Below are 16,994 nucleotides of genomic sequence, written 5' to 3' on the forward strand. Positions count from 1 at the left end.
AAAGTCAACGAAAACTAACAACAACTGCAATATTTAGCAGTAACAGCAATCTAAACCGAAAACTACTTACAACGCAATCTTTTCTTGAAAACAATACAGTAGAACCAGCCAAAATAAAGCGAGCATAAAAACAAAAAGCAACAAGAAGAACAACAACAATACAGCTTAACTTTAAGACCCAGAGCTGCAAACAAAAAAGTATCTACCGTAAGACACACAAAAACTGAAGGTAACTGAAAGTTTCAGTTTACACCCATCACTCGTGCAACAGAGTTGCAAGTTTAATTTGGTTTTCTTATTAAGAATATTTATCGTGTCGGCCAAAAATCTAAAGTGCTTAAATATAAAAACTCACAATCATTGTTGGTTTGCTATATCTTTAAAATGAAACGACGTTTAAATTGTATATATCCTTCACTAATGCATTGAAAACCAATTATGGATCGGCTGCTTTCGTCATCCTTTATGTCATATTAATCATGTCCTGTGTATCTGAAAAATAGATTCTTAATCCCCGGAGAATTACAACCGCTGCGTCGGTTCAGACTGCAATATGTTATATGCTACTAAGGCCTCGTCTAGTTGAGTGGATGCACCAGACTTTCTTGTCGATCAGCTACTACTATAGAGCACTACAACCCAAAATTAAAAAACCAATGGAGGGCAGTTAAGATTATATGTAGTACCAAACCAGATTACATATTGCAAAAGTTATGAAAGGAAAACACACAAAGAGCGAGTCGATGCCCTTCTTGGTCTTTACCGCCACAACTTCTGCAGCCAGGAACAAAAATTCAAAAGGGTCTTAACTATTGGAGATATTTTTACCAAATTTCACATGGTTTGAGCTGAGGTGATAAATCAACTCGATTACGTTTGTTCAGCTTCATAGCAATAAAGGGGGCCAGTGCGTAGCCCCTCAAAGTTGGTTACCTCAATTTTTTTGGAATTTGAGATATTTTTTATTAAAATTAGAATTTTGGGCCACATGTTTTAAAATCTCAAAGCTGGAATCAGAAAACGGAAAGTAGCTTTGGAAACCTTGATGTGTTCCCTATTTATCGCCAAAGTATTTTCCCAGCCCCGACGGAAATGTGGACCCTATGGGCAAAATTATAAAAAATACAATTTTTGAGATTTTCGCATCAATTTTTAGGAATTGCGGGATTTCCTTTGACCTTTTGAAAAGTTTTTTATGTAAAATTGTATCCCGATTGGACCAAACGTTTAGAAATTCCAGATTTTGATTCTGTGCCACTGTGCATTGTTAGAGGTATGACAACTCATCATTTTGAGGCCAATAATGAATCAAGACAATTTCGGATACTCTGTTCCAAAGTGAAGCGTTCTGCATCGATCGAAACAAATAGTAGTCGGCAAGTGAAGCAAAACTTCCACTTCATTCTAAATATTTTTTAACCGATATTGCAACATGTTGCCGATCGTTGTCATGATGCAATATTACGGTTTCATGTCTGGCCGCCTATTCTGGGCGTTACTCGGCCAATGATCGCATTAAACGGTCTGGTCAGATTTCAAAAACTCATAATAGATAGGACCCTTTTGATCCCACCAAATACAGAGAATTACTTCAGCGCCATGGATGTTTGGTTTTGGTATCGTGGTTTTGGTTGGGGGCGGGCTTCAAATGCGATCGCAATGGATCAATTTTTCATCACAAGTAATGATTTTCTTTTATAGCGTTCAAGCATCATTTCGAACTTGCAAAATCGCCTTTCGAGATATCTCGGCTTCAATTCGAATGGTACCCAATTTCACTGCTATTGGATGAATCCTCCAGCTCGAAAACGTTTTGAAATTCTTGGTCTTCAATATTTTTTGGCTGGCTTGGACGATTCGTATTCCGTGTCAAAATCACTTCTGAACCGCACAAACCATATCACGACTTTGAAACCGATGAGCTTCGGTGTGCAAAATTTCTCGCATATGACGCTTTGTTGGTACCAAACTCGACATTTTCGAAGCAAAAAAACGTTCTTGTTTACACTATAATGTTCAATAACTAAGTGAGAATAAATGACAGATATGTACAATGATTGGATTCAATGACAACCCGATTGTATTGTAACTCTTTGTAAAAGTATTTACTAGGGTATTCAATAAATCGGGTTTCTGGTTTAATCGGTTAATCGAGCAAATAATTAACCGAGGTTTATATTTATTCGGTTAATAATCGGTTAATTTAAAATTATTCGATTAACCGAATAATTTCTATTTTCATTTTAAATTGAAAATACAACAACGAATTTTGTGTACAAAAACATAAAAAACAGCAAATAAGGTATTTGAGATAATTTTTTTAAACATATCGCCTATTTGCTGCAACAACGTCATAACTTAAAATCGGTGTTTTATGAACTGTTCTATAATCTTTCATATAGTTTCATCAGTTTTCCAAAAAGTCAATTATTTTTTGTGTGAGAGTGCTTTTTTTGTTGTAAACATCAAAATTAAAATTCATGTTTTCTCATATATTTGATAAGTATAAATTTGGGTTTAATACAGATTAGAAAGATATTAACATCTACTATTTATATTTCTGAAATCGCATGATTTGTATAATTTAAACGATTTTTTTCTTTAGATTTAATAAAACTTTTCTTGGAAAAAAAACTCTCTCGCTGATTGTATATGTTGGAGAAATCAAAAGCATGATAAGGAATATTCATTTTTGAATTGTTTTAGATTTTGATCAATTTAATAGTTTCGTTTAGTTATGATAAAAGACTCATTTCAAAAAAAGTTTCGTCCATACATGTAAATACAAACAAAGTTTCAAATACATGTAAATTAAATATGTCAGTTGTTATACATACCCACTAATCATGTTTATTGGATGTTCAAAAATATCTAATTTTAATTAGAAATTTGTCTTTGAATTGAAATGGAAAAATAAATACAAAAAAATTTTTTAAAGTGCAAAAAAAAGGAATTTCGGTTAATCGGTTAATCGACACAAAAAAATCGGCAATTTCAAATTATTCGAACAGTTAACCGTCCAAAATTAATCGGTTAACCGATTAACGGTTAATCGATTGAATACCCTAGTATTTACTGTCTAAAACATCTGTCCATCCCTAGTAAATTCTACGTACAGTTTAGTTTAACCATCATTTAGATTTCATTACCTGTGTACATGACAAAAGAAAACAAGAAACAGCCGATGTACGTGACCTGGGTGTAGTTATCACTTTTATATAGAAAAATGTTTCTACCGCTATAATTTGTAATTTCTGATATTGTTGTTGTTGCTGGTGTTGTTTTTGTTTTTGTTAACTTCTTATGTATGCAGACCTAAGTCTATAATTTTTATTTTTTGGCCCAGTTGTTGTGTGTTGGTCATTTCAACTGTGAAGACAATCAGTTTTTAAGGTATTATTTTTTATTTATTTATTTATTTTCTGTTTCTTTACGATTTTATACACTTTTTTTAAAAACATTTTTTATTGTTAACTTGGTCTGCTGTGTCGCCGTTTAACACTTTTTTTTATATTTTGTTCATGGTGGTTTAAGCCGTGTTGTATATTTGACTTGGATGAAATTCTTTCGTGTCGTTTAAATGACTCATTCTTAATGGAATGGCGGTTGCAACAGCCAAGAAAGAAATGATTAATGCCCAGTAAATTAAACAAAAATACATAAAAGAAAATACCTACAAATTACATGGATAAAATAAAAAAATAAATAAAATAAACAGATAGCATTTACAACAGATACATAAGCTATGTTATTCATAAACATAAAATTGATTTCTTCGATCGATTCACAAGAAATGATCCACCCGCGCTATGCTGGTTGAGGAGGGAAAATGTTGAGTAAACTTTTAATGAGGAAAATCCAAAATTTTAGAGAATCGCTGAAACTGAATTCAGATGAAACTGTATTTCTTTTGGGTTTCGAAATTAAAAAAAACAGTAAGAAATATAGGTAAACCATAGAAAAAAACCTGTGTATCCGAAACCTTAGGTTACTAATCTTTAAGTTAGGGTCATTTAAAAATATAATTCGAAACTTACAAGAGTGTTTTCATTAATCCAAACGCCAAAAAGTAGAGACATGAAAATTGGACTATAGGTTCTTCTCTCCCTATATAGATCCACTGGGAAGGGATTTAAAATCGATAACCTTATATCTTCTAAACTAATATAGATACAAACTAAATTTAAATTGCATGTTTATCTATCTACTTAAGGTACTTTTTGAAATTGCAACCTTTTTGGTGACAAAACGGATTAAACTGTATTTTGATACATTTTAAACCAATAAACATGGAAATTAATTTCAAATCGTATTCATTACTTATTAAAAAAATAACAATTATGAATATGGTACTTTTTGTAAATTCAATTTTATTTTTGGTACTTTTTTCATAAAATAATGTTTTTCTATAAACTGATCATATTTTATTATGACCTTCCACTACGATACTGAAATTTATTTATTAAATAAAATTTATATAATTTCAATTATCAAACCAAAAAGTACTAAAATTAGTAAAAACTAATTTTAGTCAAAATTATCAAGACAAATTTGATAAAAAAAAAAACATTTAAACATTTATGCCTGCAGTCATACAAAAATTAACTAACAAGGTTCTATTTGGAACTCGAGTGTGAAGGTGTAGATAAATCAGGCGCGGATCCAGAGGGGGTGAAATAGGAAATTCCCCCCCCCCCAAAACCGAAAAGTGTTTATATAAAAAAAGGAATAAAAAGAAAAATGTAGAAACTTCACCTTCGTGAGAAGGGTATATATAAGTTTGTCATTACGTTTGTAATTTCCAAAATATAATTTTCCGAACCTATAAAATATATATGTATATTCTGGATCCTTATTCTGGATCCTTATAGAATTTCTGAAACCCCCAGATATCTTCGAGATCCAAATCTTCATGCTTTCGAGAAGTTTCCTATTTAAAATCAGCTAAATCGGTCCACAAATAGCTGAGATATGAGGAAAAAACCTGGACAACCTCGATTTTGTACCTATTTTTGACCTATATCTGGATTACTAAGTCATTAATATAGACTATGCAACGACGTGTGTATATAAGACTATAGTAAGTTGGACCTACAATGGGTCAAAATCGGAAAACATATTTTTTAACCCGAATTTGTTTTTTCACCAAAAATAAATTTAAAATACAAAAAAAATATTTTAAAATTTTAAAAAAAAAATTAAACTTAAAAAAAAAATTTAAATTTAAAAAAAAAAATTTTAAATACCAATTTGAAAAAAAAATATTTTTAAAAAATTAAAAAATAAATAAATTTTGTTTACCTAAAAATATTTCAAATTTGTATTTTGAAGTATAATTTGGTGAAGTATAAATTAAGATTCGGCACAGCCGAATATAGCTCTTTTACTTGTTTAGTATAAAATCTCTAAATATCGTAACGTTAATTACTTCATAAATTTTTAGATTTTAGAGAAAATAAGCTCAATCTGTATTCATTCATTCATATTTTATACCAAAAATCGATGTTTAGTATAAAAATAACACAAATATCTTAAATCGTTAATAACTTTGTAAATACTGCGATTTTAGAGAAAATAATCTCAATCTGTAATCACACATATTTTGTGTCAAAAATAGTTTTTAGTATAAAAAACTTAAATATTTTAAATCGCCAATAACTTCGTAAATACGAAGTTATTAACCAAGAAAGTAAGTAAAGTAATTATGTATAATAATGGACCTAGAAAATTTAAATTGAGCATAAATGGTTAAGAGTCAATGAATGAAAATTCAAACAAGGTTGGACACAAGTTAGAATTCATGAAGGGCGTCTTAATGCCTTTTTATCTTTTTTCTAATGGTATTATTAGAATCTTCTATAATAATGGAGCAGGAAATATGAAATTAAACACATATGTATGCCACAAAATGAATGAGATATCACAGAGTGGTAATGAATAGTACTTGTTAACGATCTCTTTTGTATTTTCGTTAAAAAAAAAACATATAAACAAGAAATTACGCCATTTACACTACCATTTCTTTATAAACGTTTCATTGGCCCAACAAATTATTATTTCTTTTTAATCACGTTAGCTTTTAAAAAATATGTCAGTTTTTTTTCAAATAATTCATTTACGTCTGTTATTTCGGTCAAAATGAACAGCGAAAGTTTCTTGTTTGGCAAGCCATTTGCAGTTGTGGCAAAAGGAGCCAATTATTTGTGACATCAGGCACGATAAACACAGAAATATATATTACGGAGTGTCAACAAAAACGCTTTTATATTTCTGTGCCTTCATATTTCTGACCCGATTTGGCATCATGCAACTACAGTAAAAAGGCCATTGAGTGGTATTCAAACAATAAAGTCAATTTTGTCCCACGGGAGGCAAATCCACCCAAATGTCCAGAAATATGGGCTGTGGAAAGATTTTAAACGTAAGTGGGCCACCTAGTCCAAGATGGTAACGGAAGCAACTATAAAATTTTTAATGGGAGGATTTCCGGAAAAAGTGGTTAAATTTATAAATTCAATATTTTAATGAATTTGTACATTTTAATAAATTTACGTATTTTTGAGAATTTTTATATTGAAGATAGAGTGGAAACAATTGCGGAAACAAAATATTTTAGATAGAATTCATTCATCATTGGGCCTAAAAGACTTATATACAAAAAATTATCTATGGTGGTATAGGACATACAAATCAAGGTTGGCTACTGTTAGCGCTAAGGTACCGTTACCGAAATAATTGCAATTACCGTTAGCTCTATAATACCGTTACTGATATAATCGTTACCTCTAATTTAAAAAAATTGATTACAATAATTGATTTTATTGAAATATTTTATTAAAAAATCAATTTTAAAATGAAAACATCACCTTATTCTTAATTTTTGTGAACTTATCATCCTTTCTGAAACAATATCAAATACCGTTACCGTTAAACTACCTTTATCAAAATAATCCAAATTATCGCTACCGTTACCTATTAAACTTTTGGATTCGATAGTCAACCTTGATAAAAATACATCGCTGTTAATGTTTTTTTCAGAATATATTCTGAAATTGTATAAATAATAATAAAAAAGAAATTACTTTTACATTTTAAGAAAATTTTATGTAAAATTTCTTTGTCGTTTTTCTCAATATCGAGTTTGTGGATGTAAGCCAAATCAATAATAAGCTGGCGGTATGTAAATTTCATTATTACAACTCAAGTATTATGACTGTTAAGTGATTAACACTGCTCTGTTAACTACAAAATGTGCAGTGCTAAAAACTGTGGTTTTTGTCTGTGCTAGTTAAATTCATCTCGGTATTAAATATTATCACGAGTAGGTATAATAATAAATAAATTATTTGACAATAAATTAATATTCAACAAAGGTTTAAAAATTTCATAATCAAATCTGTTGATTTTTGAAATAAAGAAATTCGACAGTTGGTTCAATGCAACCTTTCAAACACAGGAAATGCCATTGAACTACGACATTTGCATGTTGAGCAACTTAAGTGAATATTTGAGATGAGTAAGTAAGCAAAAGGAAAAAAAAGCAATCAAGAAAAAAATAACCAGAAAACCTTTAACATTTTTTTTATTTTAATTTTTTGCAATTTTTTTTATGTGTAAGAAAACAACAAGAAGAAAGAGGTTATAAACACTTCAAAACCACAGCTGCCGTTGCTGCTTTTTTTCATATAGTTGTTGTAGTAGTTGTTATTTGTGGTAACAATGACTTCTTCAAAAGCACAAATAAGCTAAGAAGCAAAGTCAGCAACAGCTGAGAAATTTAACATAAAAAATTTACTGCGTAGAGTATTTTCTCTTGCAGAATTTTTGCAAAACCGGGGTTAGTTTGTGGTAGGGATTATCTGTAGTACGCATGTTTGTATATAATTTTTCTATTCTTAGCAAAAACGTTAATCTAAGATCTTTAATTCTTTGCATAAAAGTAAAGAGATAAATGGAAACAATTTTGTAGATAAACCTTTATAGAAAATAAATACTAAACTACTTATAGCAGAGGTCAAACTTCTTACCGTTTAATAAAATTCCAATAAGATTTACATCTATGTCTTGATTAGTTTCTTAAATGTTACATCTTGGTTCTAAGTTTAGTCTTGAAAGATTTCTTGATTGTGAAAATAAAAACGTATAGTCTTGACTTGTCCTTTATATCTTTAATATTCTTCTTGTTTCTAAATTTATTCTTGATAGATTTCTTGATTGTTGAAAAAACTGCTAATATAGTTCCAATTTTTTCAATTTTTTATTTAAAAAAACGGCTAATCTTGATTTTTATTAATTTTTGTAGTATTATTTGTATGTTATTTTTGTTGATTTGTTTGTGGACTAATATCAAATATAAATTTTGTGGTGGTTTTCTTTTTGTATTTAAAATCTTCCTATTATATCGATTTTGAACCGCTGGGCTCTACATTTGTTGTAATATAATCCATTTTCTTCCTTGAATTCTATTTTTGTTTCCAAAATTTAAATGTTTTTCTTTTAATTCCCTTTTATTTCAATTTATTGAATGGCTTCTTGAAAAGAAATAATTTAGTTATTTGATTTTATTATCGGTTTGTTGTTTGTTTTTCACGAATTCATTACGATGGTTTTGTAAAATTTAACATTTTTCGACTAATGACTAAAACACAGATTTGCTAATGCTCTCTAAGAGCTCTCCTTGCCGGTTGTCCAATTTTTGGGACGTTCGGCCATTAAAGAGTAGTCTTTTTCTGAGACACCCATAAAACCATGATGGTTGAGCGCGGGGAAGAATTCCCAACCTTCTTCAATGGACAATTTCTTAATAACACCAGCAACACCTAAAGCAAATAAAATTTATCATGAATATTTGTTAAAACTATGAAATACAAATAAATTACATACCAAATGCCAAACCCATAACTAGACCAGCTACATGATTGCGTCTCCAGGCGCCATAAACACCACCAGCAGCCATGCCACCCAAGAAATAGTTAATTCTGTAATATAATCAAAGTATTAAAAATAAGTTTCCTTTGCTAAAATTAAACTTACCTATCATCCTTGCCTCTGGCATTTGTGGCCAAATAAGTGGTTAATGTGAAGGCTGAGGCCATACCCATCATGGGTCCCATATTGTAGGCAAAACGTGCCATTGTGGGTATATAACCCTTGGTATGTGACAACATCAATACATCAATGGTGGACCAGGCTAAGCCGGCGGCAGCAGCATAGGAATTGGTGGCCAACATTTTGCCGTAACAGTCTTGCCCTTCGGGCTTATCATAATAGCCGGCCTTTACTAAAGACATTTTGACTAAAATAAATTACAAAAAAACCTCTACATATTAAAAAAAAAACACTTTATTACATTCCCAAAATAAAATCTTGTTCCAACATGTTGGCTGGCAAAATCTTAAACTTTGCTTTTATTAAAACCTTAATTTCTTTATTATTAGCTTTAAAAACACTTCAAATTCATGTTTATACTAAACAATTCTTTATATATTTTAAATTATTTTTCAAATTTGTTGCATATTTTTCTGATTTATTAAAAAAATTTAACAAAAAATCACTAACCTGTGTTAAATTTTACGTAATTTCATAAAAAACAGCAAACTCAATCAACTAAATGTCAAATTTGACATTTAACAAACAGCTGTTAAAAACATTCAACAACAGGGTGTTTCCAATATTGTTATATTATTATTAACAGGGTGGAAGAAGTAATTTTTATTTGTTAGTATAACAGTTTGAGCCAACGCTGCTGACATGAGTTTTTCGTAGGTTCTGCGGTGGCAACAACGTGGTTGACATCAGCAGCTGGCATCAGCAAAACCATTTTTTTTATATAAAGTTTTTACGGTTTAGATTTGAGGGTCTATGAGCCAAACATTCCCATAAGAAATACACAGCATGTGAGCTGCTCATGTTGAGCCGGAGTAGTATAAAGTTGCCAGATAATGATTTTATAAAGAAGCAGCAGCAGTGTTGTCACAAAGTTTATTTCAAGGCGAATTTATACAAGGTGGAGTCAGTCAAACAGCTGATAATTTTTTTTTTCGCTTTTTGGTTCTAACAACTGTCAAAGCTTGTTTTTATATTTAAATATCTACATATTCTAAGCTTATTAACAAAATATTTATTATTTACATAAATAAGTAAAGCCGTCACTATTCAATTATCTACACTATATTAAGTTTAAATACTTATTTGTTAAATTTTTCATTTTGGTGTTTTGACATTTGTTAAGACCAATCGTTGTTTTTGTAGAACTGCCACCACCTTGTATGAATTCGCCTTGGTTTATTTATTATTTTAGGAGTAACATCTTCAGTGCATTCCGGGTGCACTTTTTAGTTTTTTTTTATCGAGTAGGTATATGATTTAATTATGGTTCGAGTGCTTTTTCTCCATCCTGATTTGGATATAGGTTGTGCTGAGCGACTGGTAGTGCGTATTTTCGCATGTTGTACGCCGCATATTTGCATCGTTTTTTCTCTTTTTTTTTAGTTTTATTTATTCAATTGTAGCCATTTGGCCAATAGCAAATTATATTACAAGTATTCTTATTATATATGAGAACATCCATACATCCTAACGACTCCTACAAATATACATATGTTCAATAAAAAAAAATGAGATAAGATTTTAATAATCCTAATTATCAGTATGAAGTCAAATATTCAAATTAATAAAACCATTTGCCCAATTCACAACTGGTGTTGTAGCGTTGTATCGTTGTATGTCGTAAATATTTTTCAAACAAATTTTTCGAAACAAAAACAAAACATTAATAAAAAAAATTACGACATACAACGAAACAACGCTACAACACCAGTTGTGAATTGGGCAAATAAGTTTACGCTTAAATGTTACTACTGCCATTGTAAAAGAGCGCATATTTCTAGGCAACAAATTCCGAAAACGCGCAGCTTGTACAACAAATGCTTTGGGGATTTTATAAAGATAAATTAACAATCGAAATTTAAGGTAATCATCAAAATTTAGATTCAAATAATTCTTAAGATGAGTGGAGGCATGAGCCCTAAACCTAAGTCCATAAACAAATCTTACAATTTTGAGCACAATAAATTGTTTTTACTTTTCAGTATAACAGTTTTTTTATAGAAAATCTTGTGTAAAACAGTATTTTCTATAGAAAATCTTGTGTATAACAGTATAAGCTATAGAAAATCTTGTGCATAGCAGTATTTTTTAGAGAAACTCTATACACAAAAGTCATTTCTAGAAAAAAATTGGTGTATAACAATATTTTCTAGAGAAAATCTTGTGTATAGATGTAATTTTTATAGAAAATCTTGTATTTTCTATAGAAAACCTTGTGTATGACAGTATTGTCTACAGAGAAACTTGAGTATAACAATATTTTCTGTAGAAACTAATGAGTGAGTCAGAAAAAACTTATACACACTATTCCAGCCAAAATTTATCCTTGGTCCAACAAATTATTATTTTTTTAATCACGTTAGCTTTTATGGATATATTAGATATTTATTATCTTTTCTAAATCATTAATATTCAGTTGCTATTTCGGTCAAAATGGACAGCGAAAAAATAGTACGTGAACAAATAATTAAAACTTTTCAAAAAAATCCAATATGGACATTCAAAAAAATAGCAAAAGATCTGATGATTCATTCGTCACTGGAAGTTACAGGATTCCGTTCGTTTACTTTTAAAAATTTGTAACGAGAGAGGAAGAAAGTGTTAAAAGTGACAGTTCGTGGATAGAGAACATTTTTTGTCCAGTAAAAAATATCAACATAAAAATATGTTTAAAACATATGGTTGCAAATATAATGAAAACTAAATGTTTTATTTAACTTAATACAAGTATAAGTTTTTTCGACACTCTTTTAACAAAACTATGCTAATATGAAAATAAATAAAAATTTTAAATTTTAGTACTCTGAGTTTGGAAAAACTACATTTGAATATAATTTTAATGCCGAAAATTATCAGTGATACTTGTCGCTCTTCAAATACTAGTGGATAGCGATTTTTTAATTAAGATAAGAGAGCTAAGTGTCTGACCTTGACCATCAAATTCTTATCTTAAAAACGTTTTGGATTGGGTTTTCCGTATGCCGTTCATGCTCCATTTTTAAACTAAACTTTTATTGTTTTTATTTATTTACTTTTATTAAAATCTATTTTTTTTTATAAATTTTCTTGATACACACAAGTCTACATGTAAATTTTATTTGGGTTTAATTTTTTTTATTTGCAATAATTTGGTTTTAATTTAAAATTGATACAACACCATTTAAGTAAGTAAATTACATTAAGTAATATGTTTTTGAAACTATTTATATTTCTTTTTTGTTCATGATTTAAATATGAATAAAAAATAAAATATTCTTAAATAGTAAGTACATAAATATGTATTGCAAAAAGGACGTAAAGGACTACAATAAAATTTTGAGTTTTCATTTTGTTTTTTGTTAAATACTAAAAATTAATCTTGCTTAGGTTTGGCATACAATTATTTTTTTTTTTATAAATTATGAACAAAAAAGACAAATTATTTAATTATAATAATAATAATGAGTTTGGCATAACATTTTGAGCATACAAAGTGATATTTAAATTAAAAAGACAGAATTCAAAAAATAAATACTAACAGCTAGAAAAAAATGCATAAATAACATAATAAAATAAATTTGGCAACAGGTTTCAACATAAAACAAAAAATATTGTTAAACTGATTTCTCGGTTCCTTACAACGGAAGTACTGGATTTCTTGTTCTTGGCTTGCTCTTTTCCTCTTTAAGTAGTAGTGAGAGTCGTTCAAATAATTTGGATAAAATTCAACATAAATCGTTTTTAAATAATTATAAAATTTTACAAATCAGTCATTATTTTTAAATTTTTGGTTTCGTTTTCGGTGTTTGGGTTTATAAAATTGTTTGTGTTTTATACTATAAATTCTTTATGTTTTTTATTATTTTATTTTTTGTTCGTTAGATCGTATTACTATTTCAGCGTTTTTTTTTTAATGTTCATCATGACCAATTATTTCAATATCATCGGCTAATGGACTTTCCAGATCTGGCTGTTTTGTTGGCGATTTTTTATCCAATATATTATCCAAATTGATAAGAGACAAAGTCATTTTACTACTTAAAATAACCTGAAAATAGAACATTTTAAAATGAAAAAAAAATAAATCAATATTTCCTTTAAAGAAATGCAAAATTTTCACTTACAGCTGGTTCTTCGGGAGATCCATTGAGTTCGGCATCATAAACTTTTTCCTGTTTAGTTTCAGATTCGGCTACTAAAATTTGAGAGTCATGAGCCAATGAACCCTCCAAATAGATTTCTTGAGGTTCTGGCATTACATCATCTTCATCATGTTTGGACTGAAATTTAGAAAGTAAGAGAAGTATTACATTAATGTTTGTTATATTCCTAAAATGTTTAACTAAAAATTTTAAATTTTAAAACTAAAAACTTACATGTTCATGGTGGGATAATAACACTGGTGTTGGAGGACGGCCAGACCATTTGTGGCCACCCTCGCAACTAGCAGTTATTTCCATTCCAAGAACCTTTAAATAAAAAAATTAAAATAAAACAATAAATTAAACTTAATGAAAATTAAAGAAAATTAATTATAATTTAATACTAACGAAAAATCGAAAAAGGAAATAATTAATTCTAGTCAAAGGAAATAATTTCTAATTCAATTTTCAAAATCAGGTTATATTTTATCTCTTAACTTTTCTATTAATGAATTTATTATGAATTAATTCATAGGCTTAATTCTTTATTACTTTAAACGTATTAAATTCATTCCTTATAGAATGGTTTTCTTATTGAATCATTAAATTTTTCTTTAATTAATTCAAATTATTGAATTAATAAATTTTTTTTCAATCAATTTTTCTAAATTATTAAAAACAAATTGAATGAAGGAAAACAAGTTCCATTCAATAAGAATTAATAAAAATTTAATCATTAAAAGGTTGAATGATTTTTATTATGAATTAATTTAATTTAGAATTAATTCAACAATGAATAAATCAAAAGTTCGAAAGAATTAATTCTTAATTCCATTTTCGAAATCAAAATAAATTTTTTTAGAATTAATTCAACAATGAATGAATCAAATGTTGGAAACAATTAATTCTTAATGAAATTTTCGAAATCAAAATAAATTTTATCTGTTAATCATTCCTTTATTGAATTCATTATGAATTAATGCATAGGATTAATTCCTTTGAGAATTTATTCCTTATAGAATTAATTCCTTATTGAATCATTAAAATTTTCTTGAATTCAAATCCCTTACAAAATAGCTTTAAAAAAGCATTGAATGATTAAATTTCTTTCTTCTATTCAAATCTATTATAAAAAGGCTTAATTAAGTTAATTTTTTTCAATTCATTTTGTAAATTATGGAAAGCAAAATAAAAACAAAACTGAATGAAGAATAGACATTTTAATTCAATTTGTATTAAATTTCAATTAAAATTTATTCATTCAAAGCTTGAATGAATTCTGTTATGAATTAATTCAACGATGAATGAATTATATTTAAATAAAATGCTTTGAATGAATCTAAAGAATTAGATGTTGGGAATAGATTGATGTAATGAATGGCTGACATTTTTTAATTCCGAATTAAGATTTTAAATAATTAAGCTTAAATTGAGTTCATCGATTCGAAGTTTTAGAATGAATTCTGTTCAACTAAAAGCCTTTGAATGAAGCTAAAGAATTAAATGTTAGGAATGGTTTTATAACAACCAAACAAATTTTTGGTCATAATTTTTTTCACTAAAAATTAAACTAAACAAGAATTTTAAAAAAAAAATTGTAAAAAAAATTATTTAACCCTCCGGCGGGTGAGAAGGTCCCAGGGGTCCCTTTTTAATTTTCAAACTGAAATTACTTCTTGATGGTCCATGGGAAGTATAACCGCCCCCACATGTATTCCAAGGAAATTTTATCTAGAATCGTTTAAAAAAAATCAAAGCGATCCGACCAATAGTTTAGTTTCTATTGAGATTTAAATGTGTTTAGTACGGGAACGTGTGCACCGGTTAATATTAACCTGAGGTATTAATTTTGAGAAATCACAGTTAAAACCTCAAGTTAATTTTTTCTTACTATGTATTGCAAAGTTATAGTTAATCAAACATTTTAATTTTAACTGAGATTTTTCGGAATTTAGACCATTGGTTAGTATTAACTACAAATTATAGAAATATAAATTTATTCAAAGTATTGGCCATTATGATGACCTTTTCCCTTCTTCCTGACAACATGTGGATTCCGAGCCAAAAGAACTGCTCATCTTTTGAGGCCAATCACGAATCAAGCAAATATCGCATACTCTGTTCCAAATTGAAGCGTATTCCAGAGAGATCATTCTGCATCGATCGAAACAAATAGTAGGACGGCGCAAAGTCTGGACTATAAGACGGGTGAGGAAAAATTTCCAAACCACTTCATTCTAAATAGTTTTTAACAGGCATTGCAACATGCGGCCGAATATTGCCATGATGGAATATTACGCATACATATCTGGACGCATATTCTGGCCGTTTTTCGACCAATGCTCGCTTCAAGCGAATCAGTTGCATTCGGTACAGGTTCCCTGTGATGGTCTGGTCAGATTTCAGCAAGTCATAATAGATAGAACCCTTTTGCTCCCTCCAAATACAGAGAATTACCTTAGCGCCATGTATATTTGTCTTTGGTGTCGCTTCGGCTGGAGCTTCGGGTTATTTTTCATTGCTAGTAATGATTCGGTGCAAAAATTATTTTCTTTTATAGCGTTCAAGCATAATTTAACATGCTAAATCAAGTCTTTCAAGGTCTCAATTCGCTTCAATTCGTATGGTACCCAATTTCGCTGCTATTGGATGAAACCTGCTGCTCGCAAACATTTTGAAATTGCTGATTGAGTAGTTCCCAGTGAGTTTGCAAGCTCTTGTTGAGTTTTACAACAATCTTTATGGATTAATGACTACAAATCTTGGTTTTCAAACTTTTTTGTCTGTACTGGTCGATCTTTGTCTTCCGTGTCAAAATCACCACTTATGAACCTCACAAACCTTCTTTCGCATGTTAAAACCGACGGAACACATTCACCATTAGCTTCGGTGAACAATCGGTGTGCTTCAGCGGCACTTTTTAATACCCTTCACCTTCGTGAGAAGGGTATATATAAGTTTGTCATTTCGTTTGTAATTTCCACAATATAATTTTCCGACCCTATAAGATAGCGGAATCGACTAAGCCATGTCCGCCTGCCTGTCTGTTTGTTGAAATCAATTTTCTGAAGACCCCAGATATCTTCGGGATCCAAATCTTCAATAATTCTGTCAGACATGCTTTCGAGAAGTCAGCAAAATCCGTACCTCGATTTTTGACCTATTTTTTATCTATATCTGGATATTTCAAAGTCCATTGCAACGATGTAGATAAGGCTATAGTAAGTCGGACCTACAATGGGTCAAAATCTGGAAAAAAATTTTTAACCCGAATTTTTTTTTCATAAACAAATTTTTTTCCAAAAAAAAATTTTTACAAAAACTAAAAAAATTATTTTAAAAAATTTGGAAAAAACTTTTTTAAAAAAAAAAATTTGAAAAAAAATTTAATCTTGTTTACCTAAAAATATTAAAAAAAAATATTTTTAAGTATAATTTGGTGAAGGGTAAAATATAAGATTCGGCACAGATTGCTTCTTACTTGTTTTAAATTAAAGAGGTAAAGCTAAACTTCCCGCATATGACGCTTTTCGAAACAATGTTGAATAACTAAGTGAGAATAAATGACAGATATGAACCCTTCAAAAGGACATTTATTAAAAACAAAAACCACGTTCACATGATACGTCATCTATTGTAAAATCCGCTTTTTTAAGCCATACACCTGTCTGTATGTTGAAATAGAACATTCTAGTTTTTTCGTTAGATAATTCATGAAACTACTGGAAGATGGCGCTGAGTATATAAATAGTGACAGCGAGTTGC

General features: G+C 29.2%; 2 protein-coding genes across 8 annotated transcripts in view; both read right to left on the bottom strand.

The window, feature by feature from the left end:
• Positions 1–8,543: 8,543 nt before the first annotated feature.
• On the bottom strand, positions 8,544–9,658 carry ND-B14.7 (NADH dehydrogenase (ubiquinone) B14.7 subunit). Its single transcript, XM_065511377.1, has 4 exons — positions 9,559–9,658; positions 9,034–9,295; positions 8,884–8,978; positions 8,544–8,819 (listed from the first exon to the last, which is right to left on the bottom strand). The coding sequence occupies exons 2-4, from the start codon at positions 9,288–9,290 to the stop codon at positions 8,665–8,667; spliced, it is 507 nt and encodes a 168-aa protein (XP_065367449.1). The 5' UTR covers positions 9,291–9,295; positions 9,559–9,658; the 3' UTR covers positions 8,544–8,664.
• A 2,459-nt stretch (positions 9,659–12,117) lies between these two features.
• RIC-3 (RIC3 acetylcholine receptor chaperone) overlaps positions 12,118–16,994 on the bottom strand; it is a 29,746-nt gene continuing 24,869 nt past the window's right edge. For 6 of the 7 annotated variants that reach the window (XM_065513301.1, XM_065513299.1, XM_065513305.1 and 3 more), the window contains 3 exons: positions 13,464–13,556; positions 13,212–13,367; positions 12,118–13,135 (listed from right to left, as the gene is read on the bottom strand). In XM_065513301.1, the coding sequence (XP_065369373.1) occupies positions 12,998–13,135; positions 13,212–13,367; positions 13,464–13,556 (387 nt within the window). In that variant the 3' untranslated portion in view covers positions 12,118–12,997. The remainder of the gene's footprint in view (positions 13,136–13,211; positions 13,368–13,463; positions 13,557–16,994) is intronic. The other variant, XM_065513300.1, reaches the window with a different exon arrangement.

Source organism: Calliphora vicina, chromosome 5, assembly GCF_958450345.1.
Source record: "Calliphora vicina chromosome 5, idCalVici1.1, whole genome shotgun sequence".
Lineage (NCBI taxonomy): Eukaryota > Metazoa > Arthropoda > Insecta > Diptera > Calliphoridae > Calliphora > Calliphora vicina.